Source organism: Anopheles darlingi, chromosome 2 (genome assembly GCF_943734745.1).
Source record: "Anopheles darlingi chromosome 2, idAnoDarlMG_H_01, whole genome shotgun sequence".
Taxonomy (NCBI): domain Eukaryota; kingdom Metazoa; phylum Arthropoda; class Insecta; order Diptera; family Culicidae; genus Anopheles; species Anopheles darlingi.
The window spans coordinates 56,842,505-56,858,296 of record NC_064874.1 but is presented as its reverse complement, the minus strand read 5'-3'; the positions used below and the strand labels follow the sequence as shown (position 1 = coordinate 56,858,296).

The window sequence follows — 15,792 nt, the reverse complement described above, 5'->3', positions numbered from 1 at the left end:
CCCAAAATCCTCGCAGATCCTCGCCCGTTGTTTGGAATTTTTCGTCGGGCGATTGATTAAGGTTTGTGTAGCACAATCCTAATGAAAGTAATAAAACATTTTACACAAATTATCATCAGCGAGTCATCGAGTACCGGAAAAGCTGTCATATGAATTCATAAAATTGCGCAAAGCACGTTACTACTACAAATCTCCAATAGGAGACAACAGAGAATGTAAGAAACAAATTCAGCTGCTGCTTCATGAAGTTGCCGAACGTACAAAACAAAAACAAAAAGAAGGAAGTGATAATGAATTGCGTTGATCAAGGCTAAGGAGTGGTAACCGCAGCAGAATCGCTGAACGTAATGGATGCCATGGCCTTTCATTACCGTTACCCGCCTATTGCCGGAAGAATTTTCAAATAGTTATTTTTTCAAATCGCCGATGCTACGCTTTAACACTGAGGCATTGTTTACTAGTACACATTTATGGGTGATAAGACATAACAAAAAAACAATCTATGAATAGATTACATCTACAGTGACAGATTGCCAAGCGCTTCTATCCCACTCGCAATAGCGAATGATGGTGGATAAAAAATGGGAATAGAAAAAAAATTACGATCATGGTGGTTTTAACTGATAGGGATGGATAAAAGGGAAAAAATATCATTTGTCACCTGCGTCGTTAAACCTTAGAAGCTGATAACAGTATCTTAAAACTATGACATGCGCACACGACTAATCTAATTGATAAGCAATCATGCTGAACGATTACCATCGGACATGCTGAAGGTAGTCCGTGAAAAGGTTGAAACAAATAACCGGACACTAACTCGTTTTAACGGCATATACTAACCTTCAAACTGTTTCATCTTCTGCGAGCACAGCAGCCGGGCTTTGCCAATAGCGACCAGTAAGTAGCCATTGATATCCTCACACAGGACGACGCCATTGGACTAAAATTAAAATAAAACCCCATCAGCGACCTGTTTCGAACATCAACGCACACACCCACCCACCCACACAAACCGCGCACACTTACCTTCAACTGTTGCATCTCGTTTTCCACCTCGGTAGCCATTGTTTGCAAACGATTTTGCTCATTCCGCAGGATTTGCAGGAAGTAGTTGCCGTCGAGCTCATGGTTATTATTGTTGTTGATGTTGTTGTGACTGGAGACACTATTACCATTGCTGGTGGCCACCGCCGTTGTTGTTTTGGCTGTAATATCCTTTCCACTCGATGAAATGCCTTCAAGATCGGCCGCCATCGTTGTATTCACACCACCAACACCATTCATTGCTGTGTGCATACTATTTTCCTCCACTGTACGCTTTTGCTCTACCGAAGGAATATCACAATTTAAAATGTCACCACCATTTACACTGCCGTCCGCACTGGCTTCCTTTTTGTCGCTTGCCGAAACCTTCGATTCAATATACCGCGAATCGTTTCCGTAAATGCCTTCCTGCTGCTCGGCGACACTGTTCTGTTGTATGTCGTTCTCGAGCACACCACAGCTGACTGATGCTGTTGGGGTTTCCTCCTGCTGCTGTCCTACTATGTCGACCGGCACAGTAGCGCTATTTGCGGTTGCCACTGATACTAGCGATTCGGCCTGCTGTCGGCTAGAAACGTCGACGTCAGCCGCGCCTACTGCAGATGGCGATGGTACCACCACCGGCAGAGACGAGACAATCTTTTCAGACGGATCCGTCACAGTGTGTTGCAGTGTACTGGTGTCGTTACCATGGTGACTGATGGTTTCTTGGTAATGATGGTACTCGCTGCTCCTCGATTCGATGCTCTTCTCTGTCGTTGTCGTCGTCGTGGACATCGTTCCGTTGGTAGTGATCGAGAGACGAACAGTTTCGCCACTCAATTGCTCCAACGAATACTCTTCCTGCCGCTTGTCGCTGAGATTGCTCTCAAGCGACGAATACTGACCCGTTGTTGTGGTATTACTTTGCGTTTGAGAGTACAGCGTTTCCTCTACGCTACTACCGCAATGACTCCCGTTTGTGTGATGAACAACACTACCGCTATTCACTGCTGCAGTGGTCGTCGAGGAGCGGCTAGGGGACGGTTTTGGAATTTTCTTTGGAGAAAAAATTTGCAATTGTGCACGGAATTCAGGCCGCAAATGTCGCAAAACTGGCAATGCTTCCACATCGGCATCATCCTGCGACTGCTCATCGCCCTCGATCAGCTTGTTATTTTCATCCACAATGCGTGAGTGAGTGCCACCGTTGGTTAAGTTCGTTGAACCATTCTTTGCTCCACACGCGCTCCCGTTGAGCACTGGAACGTGTCCTTTACCGGTGTGCGCGGCAGTCGTCGTTGAGTTTAGTCCGTTGGTGGTAGTCCCATTGTTCTCATTCGCAATGTTGTAAAGGTACTTGCGTTCACTGTTGCTGTAGATCTGCTTGTTGATAACAACACCTTCGGTCGCACCGTACAGCTTCTCGACACGCTGCTGGATAAAGCTTTTCTTCGGAGTCATTTGTGACGGATCATCGCGCGTTATGCTACTGATTTGTGATTGCGATGAAATCACCTTGGAACGCAGTCCACTACCAGCGAAGCTACCATTGCCATTGAACAACACACATGCTGCATTATCGGTGACATCAACGGCTCCCCCACCACCCACACCATTCGCCGTTCCATTCATTCCTCGTAGGCGACCAACCCCGTTTGAGGTGGCACTGCCGTTCAGTTTGAACATCCTGCTGCCGGCAAGGCTTAGCTGACCAGTGCCGCCCACTGTAGAACCACTGTAGTTGTTGTTGATCGTATTGTTCATGCTGACGTAGCTGAGAGTCGGGGCCGTCAGAAGGTGACCGGTCCCACCACCGGTACCAGATGATTCAGTACGGTTATAGTGCAGCGTGGCAATGATCGGACGGCTCGGTGACACTTCACGCGATTTATTAATGTCCTGGCGAAGCTTTGAATCGTACGTCGTCAGATTCGAGTATCCATTCACACAGCAGGCTAGGTTCAGATAGCTAGGCTTCTTGCTGGTTTGCGATGTAACTGTGTCACCGCCAAGCAATGGTTGCTGCTGCTGCTGCTGCTGCTGCTGCTGCTGAGAGACTGGTGCTTGCTGTGAGGGCGAGGCCGTCGTTGTGAGAACGGTGCTAATATGCCCAGTCACCGGATCCAGAACGCTCGTTACTGCCTGACAGTTGATCACCGGAATCATGCAGCGCTCCTTAATGCCAGCTGTAAATTCTCGCGTAATGTCCTTGCCTGAGATTGGCGTTAGAAAGTTTAGTTCTCCTGATGTATCTGTCCATGGAAAAAGGAAGAAAAAAACAATTAAAAATGCTGTTTATCAAAATACTATCATATGTTACAATATTGATGTGAAGATCAAACCAAATGGTCACCGCTATCGTTTAACCGAAATAACTAACCTTCCGCAAAAAACCTTTACCTCAACGACCCACTTTCGTCATGGCCAAGTTTATTAACAAATCGAATGACCACTTTGCAAAGGTCGGACTCAATGACCGCTAATAAATTCAAACTCAAGGGGCGCCCTCTCCAAGAGGATTTAGCATTTAATGATCGCTACTTGCGTCCTTTTCCTGCGATGGTTGTTGCCCTTCAGTACTAAACTGTCCCACCGCTCATCGGCATCGGCAATCGATTTGCTTCTCCAGCGCGTAACACTAACCATAAAACAAATAACCGTACGCGGACGGCTTTCTACGCCCAGTAGTTCACCGCAGGGTCGTAAATTACCGCAAAACTCCTTGCCATAAAACCACGTTCCAAACGTCGCTCCAAGGGATTGTACGACGTCACCATGGGGCGTCGTAGGTGTTTATGGGTTGATTTGCTTGCTCTCCAGCCTCATCGGCCATCAGACCCTTTTGACCATGACCATGAAGTTATACACAATCTGCTTTTTACCTTGGAGTTCTTCACTTACGAATCGTCAATCATAAGGAACGGTACGCACTATTGAAGGGCATGAATTCAAGGACTACCTTGGTCGGCTCTACTCATGGCGTCTCGCGAATAATCAGGATGGCGAAAACATGTCCTACAAATTGAGTTATCGTCCCCCCTTGGTCCAATCGCCCATTATTATCCAAAGTATCATAATAGAAGAAATATAATAAAACCCAGATATTTAACCCGCAAAAGGGTTAAATAAAACCAAAGGTCACATTAAACAGGACCATGGACAAGAAAATCCCATTTAACCATCAAATAATGCAGTTCGAAATTGAACACGACAGAGCGAAACCAACCGACAAATGAGGTAACACTTTTGATGGATTCATCGATGATACATGACCTTTTCATGAGGACTTTCAGCCTCACTGAGAGATCCACAAATCCTCCTCCTCGAACTCGGTGGTACTGTCAACGTGAAGATAATGCGCGAAGCAATATGGACAAACACTTCGAACCATTCAAGGATTTGTCATACGTCGGGGTACCAGTCGCACACGAAACGCAAGATTTATTGACATGCCATCCCGTGGACAACTCAGGCTACACATTAACGCTTCGAAATAAACTTCGATGGCATGAACTGGCTGCGCACGGAAACATCAGGCTACATTCCTCGAACCCCAAATTTAACAATCCATTTTCGTGTTCCATATGAGGCACCGCAACAGTAACCAAACTTTCGAATATCGCATCACACGCAATGGTCCGCAGGAAGTGCTAAAAAGGCGTTGCTTTCCGCCACAAATACACTGGTTTACTCTCGATGGAACCACCAATGGTCACACACTGGTATGTCTTATCAGTAGCATTATTTGGTACGCAATCCGTGCGCTCTCTCTCTCGACGCAAGAAAAGTGAAATGAAGGCTTTCAACATGGACCATGGGGTGATAGAGTGTACATTGATTGAGTGGTCATACCCTGTGAAATGGCACAGCCTGGGAGCTATCGTATATCGTGAATGAGAGTGACCGATTGTGCATCGGGGAGAGTAACCTTCACCCATCGCGCACGTACACTGAACGTTGTCGCGTACGATAACGTCAGCCTGCTGTTCGCTTTCAATGTTTTTTTTTCTTTACCGATAGCGTTATCAACACAAAACACTCAAACAAACAAACATACAAACGACACGATGCCATGCACCGCACAACGCATCGAACGCTTATTGTTGATCACACGAAAGCTGCTGCAATGCCCTACATTAAAGCCGACCTATTTAATGACTTTATTACTCCCAACCAGAAGCGGCAACTTCTCTTAAAACCATACTCAGTTTGTTACTGAAACCATCTCGCTCCCTTGTTGTTACAACAAGTTACATCTCTACTAAAACACTACCACGAATGAGTGAGATCTTAAATTGCCCCCACTTTTGCATTCGCCGATCGCAACTTTATCGTCTCCATTTGCATCAATTGCAGCCAATGAATCGGCGCCACACACAGTACACAACACCCACATTCCAGTTACCGATTGAACCACGTGGGTGAACTGAACTGAATTGCGTACGGCAACCAACAAGGACAAGGAAAACACTTGGTATCTGTGCTTCTCAACACAAGCAGCTGTCAGTGATTTTAATAGCAGAGAGCCGTAAGAACCTGCCAAATGTAGTCAATCCTCACGAAGTACGCTCCCGGTCCTAAGCAGCAGCAGCAGCCACTGTTAGCAACCAATGGAGCACGTTAGAAAGACCATCAAATGTATCGGTCGATCGATCGCATTTTACGTCGATCGAGGAAGTATTTTACGACACGAATTGCCTGCGGCACAAAACAGAGCGAGGTGCTGCAGCTGCTGTTGCACTGGATCTGGAACAGCTGGCGCCCCTGCGGGTTTCGCAACTTTAAAACGGAAGTTTAGCTACAAATAGCCATCAGTGACCAGCGCAACACCATGCTTCACTTCTACACTCTCTGCAAGATATTTTGTATAACCACTAGGCACCAGTATGTGAGAACTTACACGCAAGGACAAGGACTTATGGTCACCTTCCGGAAGTCCAATCACTCCAATCAAAACAATTCCCGATCGGAAAGCTGCGTCACACACTTGAGAGCGGCCGCTTTGCACAACGTTGCGTCACCATCTAAGTATGCGCGACAACAACGCACAACGCACTTTGGCGCGGAAACTGGTTTTCTGGACGGGCGTACCACCCCGATGCGTCAACGATGGACACTTCTCCTTGTGTTGTGGCACGTACAGCTTCTTTGGGATTCCCTCGGTTATACGATTTGCTTATCATTCGAGTAAGACCAATAGTAATGGAGACACAGAATAACACTAAATGCTCAGCCGTATTATTCGTATCTGTTCCCTTAAGTGAGCAGCCAACACTTCCGTCACTGTTCTAGCTGATAAGCTCCAGCACTACAAGCGGTGACTCACGGCGCGATTCACAGACTTCTCACTTCTTAAGCCCGCTATAACCGCTCGAACCGACAGCCGAACGTACACTGGAAAAGGGGGGCCCAACAACAACCATTCAGACGCACGGCACAGGATCCCCTCGAAGACGACCACCCGAAGGTTCGCGTGTAGTAATTGTCGCGACTACCACGCACACTCTCGCTCTTTCGCTCTGTCTCTCCCGTGCTTTGGTTAGTTCTCGCCTTACGACAGCAGCCCACGACTCTGAACCACCTTCGTTCGAAACATCGAACTCATTTCGCCTTTTTCTATGACGCAACCGAAAGTGCCGGCTGGCTGGCTGCTGGCTGTCTCAAATTCGTTGAGGCTCTGTGAACCCAGTATCGTGTAGGAGAGGCAACCGAAGTGCACTCCTCGAGCGCCCTTCTCCTAGCCCTCACACGGCGGCACATTTGAATGCAACGCACGCGCTTCACTTCGGCTCAGGCCGAATGGAGAGCAGAGAGCATGCCTTATGCGTCGGCGGCGGTGGAGCAGCAGCTTCGGTTCCTTACGCCAACGCGCGTAACCAATCGAGCCGGCGTCGTCGTCGTCGTCGCCGCCGTACCCTGGCTAGACACTATAGTGACACTCACGCATGCTTTCGCGCGCGCAGTCTTTTTAGGAATTGTACGATCGTCGTCACTGCGGCCACCACTGACAGTGCACGATCGTGTGGAGGTGTTTTGGGGCCGGGTGGTTTGGTAATCGCAACAATGCGCTTGCCCCTTCTAGCTGTATGAAGTGAAAGCTTTCCAAAAAAAGCCTTTTCCTTGCGGCTCTTGATTGGTAGGTTCGAAGGCGTTTTGTAAACCAACCCGAGACCTTCGGGGCTAGAAGTGTAGGATGCCTTCTGTGCCCACCACTGCAAATGTATTCTCTGTACCATGGGTCTCTAAGAACCCTAGAGCACGGGCTGGTTATATGGATGGGTAAACGCAAGTAAATCCAATAAACCAGTTGAACCACTGCCTAATCGATAATAGACAACATTTGCCGGCGAAAACGACCAACGACTATCCATCCACTGGAACGGATTATACGCTCTGCGTGCCGTAGAATGAAGTAAGCTCGCCATCGACCAACCTCGCCGCCAAGCCATGCTATCAAAGAGACATTACGCGTTAAGTACACGGTGTGCTGGTGGTCGATCGTTGGTTTCGCAACCACCAGTCAGACCAGGGGCGTAATTATCGTTTGCAAACCCAGAAATGGATCATCAAAGCCGAATGATCCGCACCGGGTAGTAGAAGAAGAAGATGAAGCTGCCTACCTCGCGATCTCGTCGGATCGGCATCATTGATTTTCCATATCCAACGATTAACGCGAGCAACCGGACGGACAGTAGTGCTGAACAGGTTCCTAGTGCGCGATAAGCAGCAGTACGACCGGTTAGCCTACCGTCACGATAGTTTGAATATTTGATTTCAATACGAATTCCCTCAGATTGGGTAGACTTTAGTAGTGTGAAGTAGATGAGCGTTGATGTACAATCGCGTCCTTCCACAAATGTCAAGGTGATGCCGATCCCTATCGCCTTAAAGATAGAACACAACGAAAGAAATAATTGGAAGTTGTTTTCGATGCCCCAAAACACCCACCTATAGCGAGGTTCGCCCCTGTTCAGCTTAATAGAATCAATACTACAGTGATAGACGTTCGAATAGCCCCAGGTGGCTTATTCAGCTTAAGTAGAATTAGACTAGTCTTCCGTTAAACATATTAAAGGAGCTGCTAGTTTGACGTATAGCTGATATATTCGTATAGCCACTTCGTATCCGCATGTTTAATAGTATTTTGTTTGCTAATGTTGCTGTTTGTTTATTTTTTTTAGTATTGAAGCGTAGTACCATTTGAATTCGTTGAAATGAATATTGTTCTCTTACTGTTCATTTACCTAATCCAGTCTGCAAAAAAATACCTAGAAGATGTCTAAACGAATGCAATCTAAGATGCAAGCCAACCACTTGGGCAAAAGAATGGTGTCTTGAATGGTCTTGAAACGAAGCTTTTTGAAAAGAGTTGCATGTTGACATCCACGAGCTTTACTTCTCAGAAACTCTAGGTGCGGGTACAGGAATGTCGATCACTGTATTGACACCATCCCATAAGCCTTTAACATTGACGTCCACATGAAGGTTTGCAATAAGCCATGAACATGGAACTAATAGTGCCAATGTCACACGAATTACCTCAAAGTAAAACGCACACTCGCGGAGGCGGCCAAAAAGCAGCAGGTCTGAGACAATTGTACCTTCTCTTCCAATCCCATTTCACTGAAACCACCCAAAGGTGGGCGCGCAATCCCACGTGGTTCCGAGTGTGGTTGGTTGGTTCAAGGACCAGTATTCCAAAGCACAACAGCATGACATTGACCTTGGCCTGTCTTAAAACCATTCAACATTTAGCATTTCTTCTGCCTCTGCCGGCGACAACCAAACCAGACTAACCGGAGTAACTAAACATCCCCTTCCATTTGCCGCCCGAAGTCGGCGCGACGGCGGCATGCAGAATCCTGTTTCCACCAGAGAAGGAGGAGAAGGAAGGAGGATGGCTTCAACCAGAAAGTCACGCACGCTCGGCCATTGCCGGTCGTCAGTCCGTACGCCCGCACGCGACAAACGCATTTCTCGACCATTACCATTCTTCTCTTCTGCCTTTTGTGCCGCCTTCCATTAGGCGTCTTCCGTTCCCGAAAGGTTTCAAGACGAATTAAGCCACGGCAAGTGAGATTTACGGCATTGCTCAAACCTCGTACGTGTGCTCGTGTTATATTTTGGCACCATTTTTGAGGCACCGGTTCCCCATTTTTACGATTTGTTTGGTCCGTTCAAACCATAGCCATTCCGGTGCGGCGTCTTTCCGATTCACCAACATTCCTTTCGAGTTGGACGATTTTTTTCAATGTCACCGGTCTCCCTCTGGTGCTTGGCCATCGCGTAAACGATCGCTGCTGGGACGGCTTTCCAGGGAGACATCCAAAAATGAATCGCGCCCGAGCTTCCTTATCGAGCTAACGTTGCGCGAGACGACGGGGGCCCACCACTGTAGACGTTTCTGTGTTGTGTTTCCGGTTTGGCGTGGCAAATGTGACAATATACGCCCACCATCCGCAGTGGCCGTAGTGACAACACATGCGTGCTTTTGATGGATAACACCCGGAACGACGTTGAATGGCGTGAGCTCACCTTACGAGCGTTATCGCACGATACGCAACAGCCAAGTGCGCCATCTTTGGCTCGGTTTTTATCATTTTTATGCGTCAAATCCACTTAACATCATTAACAACACACCGAAGCACCACCTACCAGAGAAATCAGTCGAATCAGCGTCTACATCCAGCGAGCAACTACCGATGGAATCTACACTTCTATCCATATTCCAACCGCGGGGACAGAAGGGTAGATCGCCCCGAACGCCTTCTTTCTCACGGTAACAGCTCACGGACTGTCCCGTGCTGCTACTGGTCGCTGGTTGGATTTGGTGAATGTCTCTTAACGTACCACTACCACCACCACCAGCGGAACCGATCGCGGATGTCCGTGGGAAGTGGCTACACCGTCCTCCACGCTGGTATGGCCACCACTAGTAGCCGGACGCTCGTAATTAGGATGCATAAAACTGTATCCCCCGGCGGATCCACTTCCACTCCACCAACACTGCCACACCTCCTTCACGCATTCACTGTGCGAACTGTGGATTGTGAGATGTTGCACTTCAAGGAAACTCCCTTGGACTTCCTAACAAGGAATACACCGGACACACAAAGCACTTTTTTCCACGAGAACGAGTTAAACTTCAAATCTAAAAGAGAAAAACACCAGAACCAAACAGACATTAGAGATAAAGATTTAAATGGTTCCAACAGAGAGCAAACACTCTTCGTTTACTACGTGATCCAGTGTTGACCAACCGAGCGCGACACGACAACGCGAAGAGCCTTTTTCTGTTCCTTTCAAAATAGTTTCTTCTGCCAAGTTCGTTTCGCCAACAAAGGCTCGTTTTGTTAATGAAAAACTGTTGAAATAGGTTCACCATTAAAAAAAACTTCTCAGTAAAAGCTAGAGTTCTGAGTAGAACACACCACAGCTAGACATTTGTGACATCCGTACAGTTAGTGATGCTCCCGGAATTTAGCTAAAAATGCACTGTGACACTGGTCGCTTTTCTGTGTCGCCACACAATTGAGATATTCTGTCCATCGAGTGCACTCGAGAAGCGCTCATTCTTCTACGCTATAGTATTAAATCGCTCGTCTCGTTGGCAGCACTCGACGACTCTCCGTTACAACGCGCCACCGGTACCGAGTGCACCTACTTCCTTCATCGAAGTAATCTGTGAAAAGAAGAAGCAAACGCATGCATTAGTGAACGCATTGAGTGAACGGTGATCATATTAACATGAGCAAATCGCGGAATGGAAAGAAGCTAGAACACAGTCAATGGCCAACATCACACCGCCTCTTCATCTCCTCGCCGCCGGTGGAAAACTCATTATATTTAAACCAGGAAAATGTCACCACCGGTGGGGTGTGGTCTAATGATACGAAGAGAACAGTCACAGAGTCGCATGCGACGATGGATGACAGCGGCGGTACGGAAGCAAAATGCGTTCCACGGGGAACGGTGGAACCGTGTGTGTGTAGTGCAGTTGACGATGAGTTGTCTCTATTTTAGAAACCATTTCCTCACCAAGGGAAGGGGGGCCAACATAGAACACGAGACCATGCGATGCGCTGGGCATGCTAGTGTATGCGGCTACGCTTGCATCAGCATGAAGATGCAGATCTTTGGTTGGAGCTCTGGTTGGAGAACTCCCAGCTCACTTAGATTTCGATGCAGACCTTTGAAATCGGATCGGTTCTGGTTCAAGAACTGCGACCCAGCGATGCAACATTACTAAACGATCGCATAATGTCGCCCTTAGACGAGTATTCAAATTTCAAGAGCTTGAGATGGGATTGAAATGGACCTCTTAGGTCAGCAGACTCAGCGAGTCAGTTTATCTATCAAGCGCTTTCCATCAAAAAGCGAAGAAGGCGCCCAAAATGAGCTCCGTGTTGTAACGTGTCTCAAGCCAGTCAGAACCATCAGACAGTCGGGCAGAGCGAGATCATCTAAATCCCACCTCACACGCATTGCCACCCTTCCCTCTCTAATCTGGCATCCCCAAAAGTGGACCTCCCCATCGCTCGGAAAGGTATTCTAAAATAGATTATTCTATTTTCGTTCCTCCCAAATGCAGCGCGATGCACATCGTGCGTGAAACCGCGGGCTCGGTCGAACTGCAACAAACCGTGAACCGTTTTTGGTGGGGAGCGAAAAGGAATCGAAAATACACTTCACCACCAGCACCCCAGAGGACCGCAGAGCTCACCTCTAGGATTCTAGCGCACGCCAACGACGGCGACAAGCACCACCACGTCGACGATGGAGTGATGAGATCGGGTAAGGCCATTAAACTAAAAGCCTGCGGCATCATGGTTTGTCCCCTGAAAAATCTTGTCATTAATCGAGGGATGGATGTGCAGTTAGGAACACCGTTTTCGATGCTCCGAAAGGGAGCTACACTACGATGCTGAGTTTCCATTTTGAGTTTAATGGGTTTATAGATAGCATTACAGTGACAGCGACAAGACGCAACAGTTACACAGAATATCTGAGAAAGAGGTTCAAATATATTTAAACTACATTTCCGATGAGTCAGACCGAAAGAACTACGCCGCAATGAATGAAATATTAATCTCTGTAATTGAAAATTTAGTTGAAACCAGGGAGCTCCCTATGCGCCGCCCAACCCAACAGAACCTTCGCTTACAGGAGTGTTCAAAGTGAGTCACCGAACGAACCCAAACATGATGGGCGACGGTCATAGATTGAAGTGTCCCCGAGGCAATAAATTTCATCTACCAATTACGCGGACAACATCCCTGCTTTTCGGTGAAACGTATCACGCCAAATCGCAGACCATGACGTCACCATGACGCTTCAGTTGTACCGATGAGCTCATAAGACCATTGCATCAGTATTGGTCAACGCCGGTTGATCCTCTTCTAGTGCTTAAAAAGGAAATGTAATTTTAAATTGTCGAGAAAGAATAAATCTAGTACCGCTTCGTTCGGTTCAATGGTGAAGAAATATGTCGGTTGGTACTAATAGGGTACCAACGTCCCACACGATTCCAGCTACCACGAAATTCCGTCTGCCGGTATTGGTTCGTCTGCTGGCGAAACTGGCGTCCTGCCACCAGCGATAGCAGATTGGATTAGGTAACAGACACAACGAAACGGGAAAAAAACTCCCGAAAAAGAGATAAATTTGAGGTAGCCGTTCTTCGCACCTTAGTTGGAACCAATGCCCACGCGAACAACCACTTCCTCGCTTCGGTGAACAAGCAAAAAGTCTTTTTAAGGCGTTTGGATAGCAAACTGACGAAGGATTTGTGTCCTTTTACTGGACAGTATTTTCTGGTGTACAACGTGAATTTATCGATCGCTTATGCTCGATCGCCCACGGTTTTGGTGGAGATTGCTTCTCCTTCGTTAAGGAAAGTGACTTTCACATGTTTCATATTTTGTCAACCAAATAAAGACATGCTCCAACAATGCAATCTCGACCCAAAACAGACAACAGACGGCTTATATGACGGAGAAAGTCACTACACATGATCGCTGATAGCGAAGCGATTTATGTTCATCAATTGTACCAGCCGGAACCTTGCATGGTGCTATGGCGCAATTTGTTGTGTGCAATAGTAGTATCGGTTACTACAATGAGCAGCATTTGCAGCGTACAACAATCTACAGCATGTACAGTAGTAAACCGATCGATCGCAGACTATCATTTCGGAACAAGATCGACATCGAGATCGATACAAGGCCAATAAACATCATCCATGGAACACTTTCATATCTCTTCACGCGGAACCACAATCTTGATGTTTTACAAACAAGGCCTCTGATCAGAATTTGGAGTCGCCTTTCGCTGTAACTCTTTCACGAAGCCCTTTGCCGTTGTACTAAATGAGAGTACAAGGTTCCATCTTAGCGTGCCTAGTTAGCAGATCTTAACAAGATTACATCACTTACTCTCTCATGGATCCAAAATTCACAACACAAGAAACACGATCTACAATGGGGAGTCCAAATAAGCACCCACAAAAGAGACCACAACACACCGGAAGTAATCTAAATCGGAAATGTGCCGCTATATAACCTTCCATTCGCTAAGCAAGATTGAATCATTCCTATGAATGCAGATCACAATATGAAATGCTACTCTAGCGCAAGAGCCATTGGGAAATTCGTCCATTTCCTCTGGTACACGAATGCATCGGCCATCAGTCACCGCACACCAGTCCGCGTCTGCGTCCGTGTTACGATGCGCGTGAGTGAAAGTAGATGAAAATGCTAATTAAAAAGTTACCCAGGAGCGCTGCAATAGTAGCAGGAGAGAGCAAATAAGACGAGAGTGTTCCTCCTCTCTTCCTCTACTACCCGGCCAAATGAGCCACGAAATTAGTGCACACACGCATAAAAAGGCGTGGAACAGCACAGAGCACCGTAAATACCGTAACCTGAGCGAAGCAAACCGAAAACGCACCTCCAGGCACGACGTCATATTCGAAAGGCATGGAAGGCAGGACGTGAGAGGAGCGTTAGGCAACTACCGTGGTGATAATTTGCAATTCCAAATTGAATGAAACACACATATGCAAATGATGTTACCCCTGAGGTGTAAGGAAGAAATCATTTAAAATGTTCCATCGGCCACGGTGCCGCGTCGTTATGCAGCACGCCGATCGTCCAATAAGCTCCACCACCTCAACAGAGCAGTATGATCCTTGAAGATGCTCTCAACGAACCCCCGCGCGCATCCATCTCAATAATCACATCTCGGCAGACTCGTCTTCAGTGTCGGCACACATTTCTTTCTTGCTTCGTAATTTATAATAAATTAATATAAAAGTGTGATGCCAATCATCATTAGCCCCTCTTGAACCTGCTTCTCCTCCACCAGCTACGGGTACACATGATTGTCCAAGTTCCAAAAATTGAAATAATTGCGTTCACCCCCGGAACCTCGCATGGCTTCGACGTGGAAGTTCGATAGATAGAAAGCCGAACACTGTTGACATAGATTTCAACAGCAACACCCTTAAGAGTCGCTGCTGTCCATCATCTAAATTGATCATCCCAGTGCTAGCATTACGAGGGCCAAATTAGTGGCAAGACCGAAAGAGAGAGTCAAGGGTTGTAGCATCGTGTTAAAGAAAACCATATTCTTTGCACTGTTTCTCCACCGAAATCCACTTCTAGACAAGAAACGATGAAGAACGTTACGTAGTTGGGCCACAATCGAAAGCTGATGTTTTGCTGATGTTATTCTATTTCTGTGCCCGTCTGTTCCATGCATGTCCATAAATTCTTCCCCACTAAAGTGGGTTCTTTCTGCCCCCTACTCGAAACGCTTGACATTTTTGTCTAATATAAGTGTCATAATGCCATCGCGTCTGACGCGCTATCATAAGTCTTTTGTTTTCACTCACTACCTCGTCGTTCAAGGAGTCTGCCAGACAGCAGCAGCAGTAGCAAATGGATTTATGGAAACAGAAATCAGAGAGATCTCATAAACACGCTCCGCAGCGCTTTAATCTAGATGAGGCAGACGTGTCAGGAGTAGTAGACAGCGGAGGCATCTAATCTAACACATGCTCTCCTTAAGCCACTACTCCTGACTTATGTCTTGCTAGTAGCGGGCACAACAGAAGCGCACCCTCACAACAGAGCTCCCCTCTTTAAGCTACGACAAACTCGTGCTTCTTCCGTGTCTAACAGATGAAACAAGAAAAATACACGGAAGATTTACGACGTGTCGAAAATATGCTTCTCTTGATCTTCAGATTCCAACCATCTAATACTCCGCTGGGAATGGAGAAAGAAAGGAAGGAAGGAGGAGGAGTCCACCGATCGCGTGAAGTTGTTTCTTCCGGTTCGCAAAAAAAAAAGAGGGGCAACAACAGTGTTTGCAATTTTCGCTGTTTCACACGCAGCTCAAACCGCTCAAAACGCAAGCATGTGGCCCCGTGCAGAAGGGAAGACACGAATGGATCGATGATATGATAGGCACCGGAAGATCTCGAAAGCCGATACCACCGTTCGATCTAATCTGCCAGCGATGAGCGAGCCCTCCTTCACTTGCTGTCCGAAATGATCGTTCCACTTTCTCATTGCCCCAACCCAGGAAGAAGCCAGCGATTTGCAAAAACAAGAAGATCTGCAACACTGTTGCATGCGGATATTGAAGGCAGATTTGGCACATCGGTGAAGTGGAGATGATCGTACAACTCATGTCGGTGGTTGCTGTTACGAATGGCTTCCATTTGGATGCATTAACTCAAGCGGTCACACGTGTTACACT

General features: G+C 47.1%; 1 protein-coding gene across 6 annotated transcripts in view; it reads right to left on the bottom strand.

Moving 5' to 3' along the window:
• Positions 1 to 15,792, bottom strand: part of LOC125948687 (disks large-associated protein 4-like) — a 34,123-nt gene that overhangs the window by 1,069 nt on the left and 17,262 nt on the right. For 3 of the 6 annotated variants that reach the window (XM_049674987.1, XM_049674986.1, XM_049674985.1), the window contains exons 2-5: positions 9,682 to 10,177; positions 1,027 to 3,278; positions 841 to 940; positions 1 to 78 (exon numbers count right to left, since the gene is read on the bottom strand). The exon at positions 1 to 78 is cut by the window's left edge and continues 77 nt beyond it. In XM_049674987.1, coding sequence (XP_049530944.1) covers positions 1 to 78; positions 841 to 940; positions 1,027 to 3,278; positions 9,682 to 9,751 — 2,500 coding nt within the window. In that variant the 5' untranslated portion in view covers positions 9,752 to 10,177. Of the gene's footprint in view, positions 79 to 840; positions 941 to 1,026; positions 3,279 to 3,406; positions 4,815 to 4,878; positions 5,314 to 5,926; positions 6,578 to 9,681; positions 10,178 to 15,792 lie in introns of those variants that run through there. The other 3 variants (XM_049674988.1, XM_049674990.1, XM_049674989.1) reach the window with 3 other exon arrangements.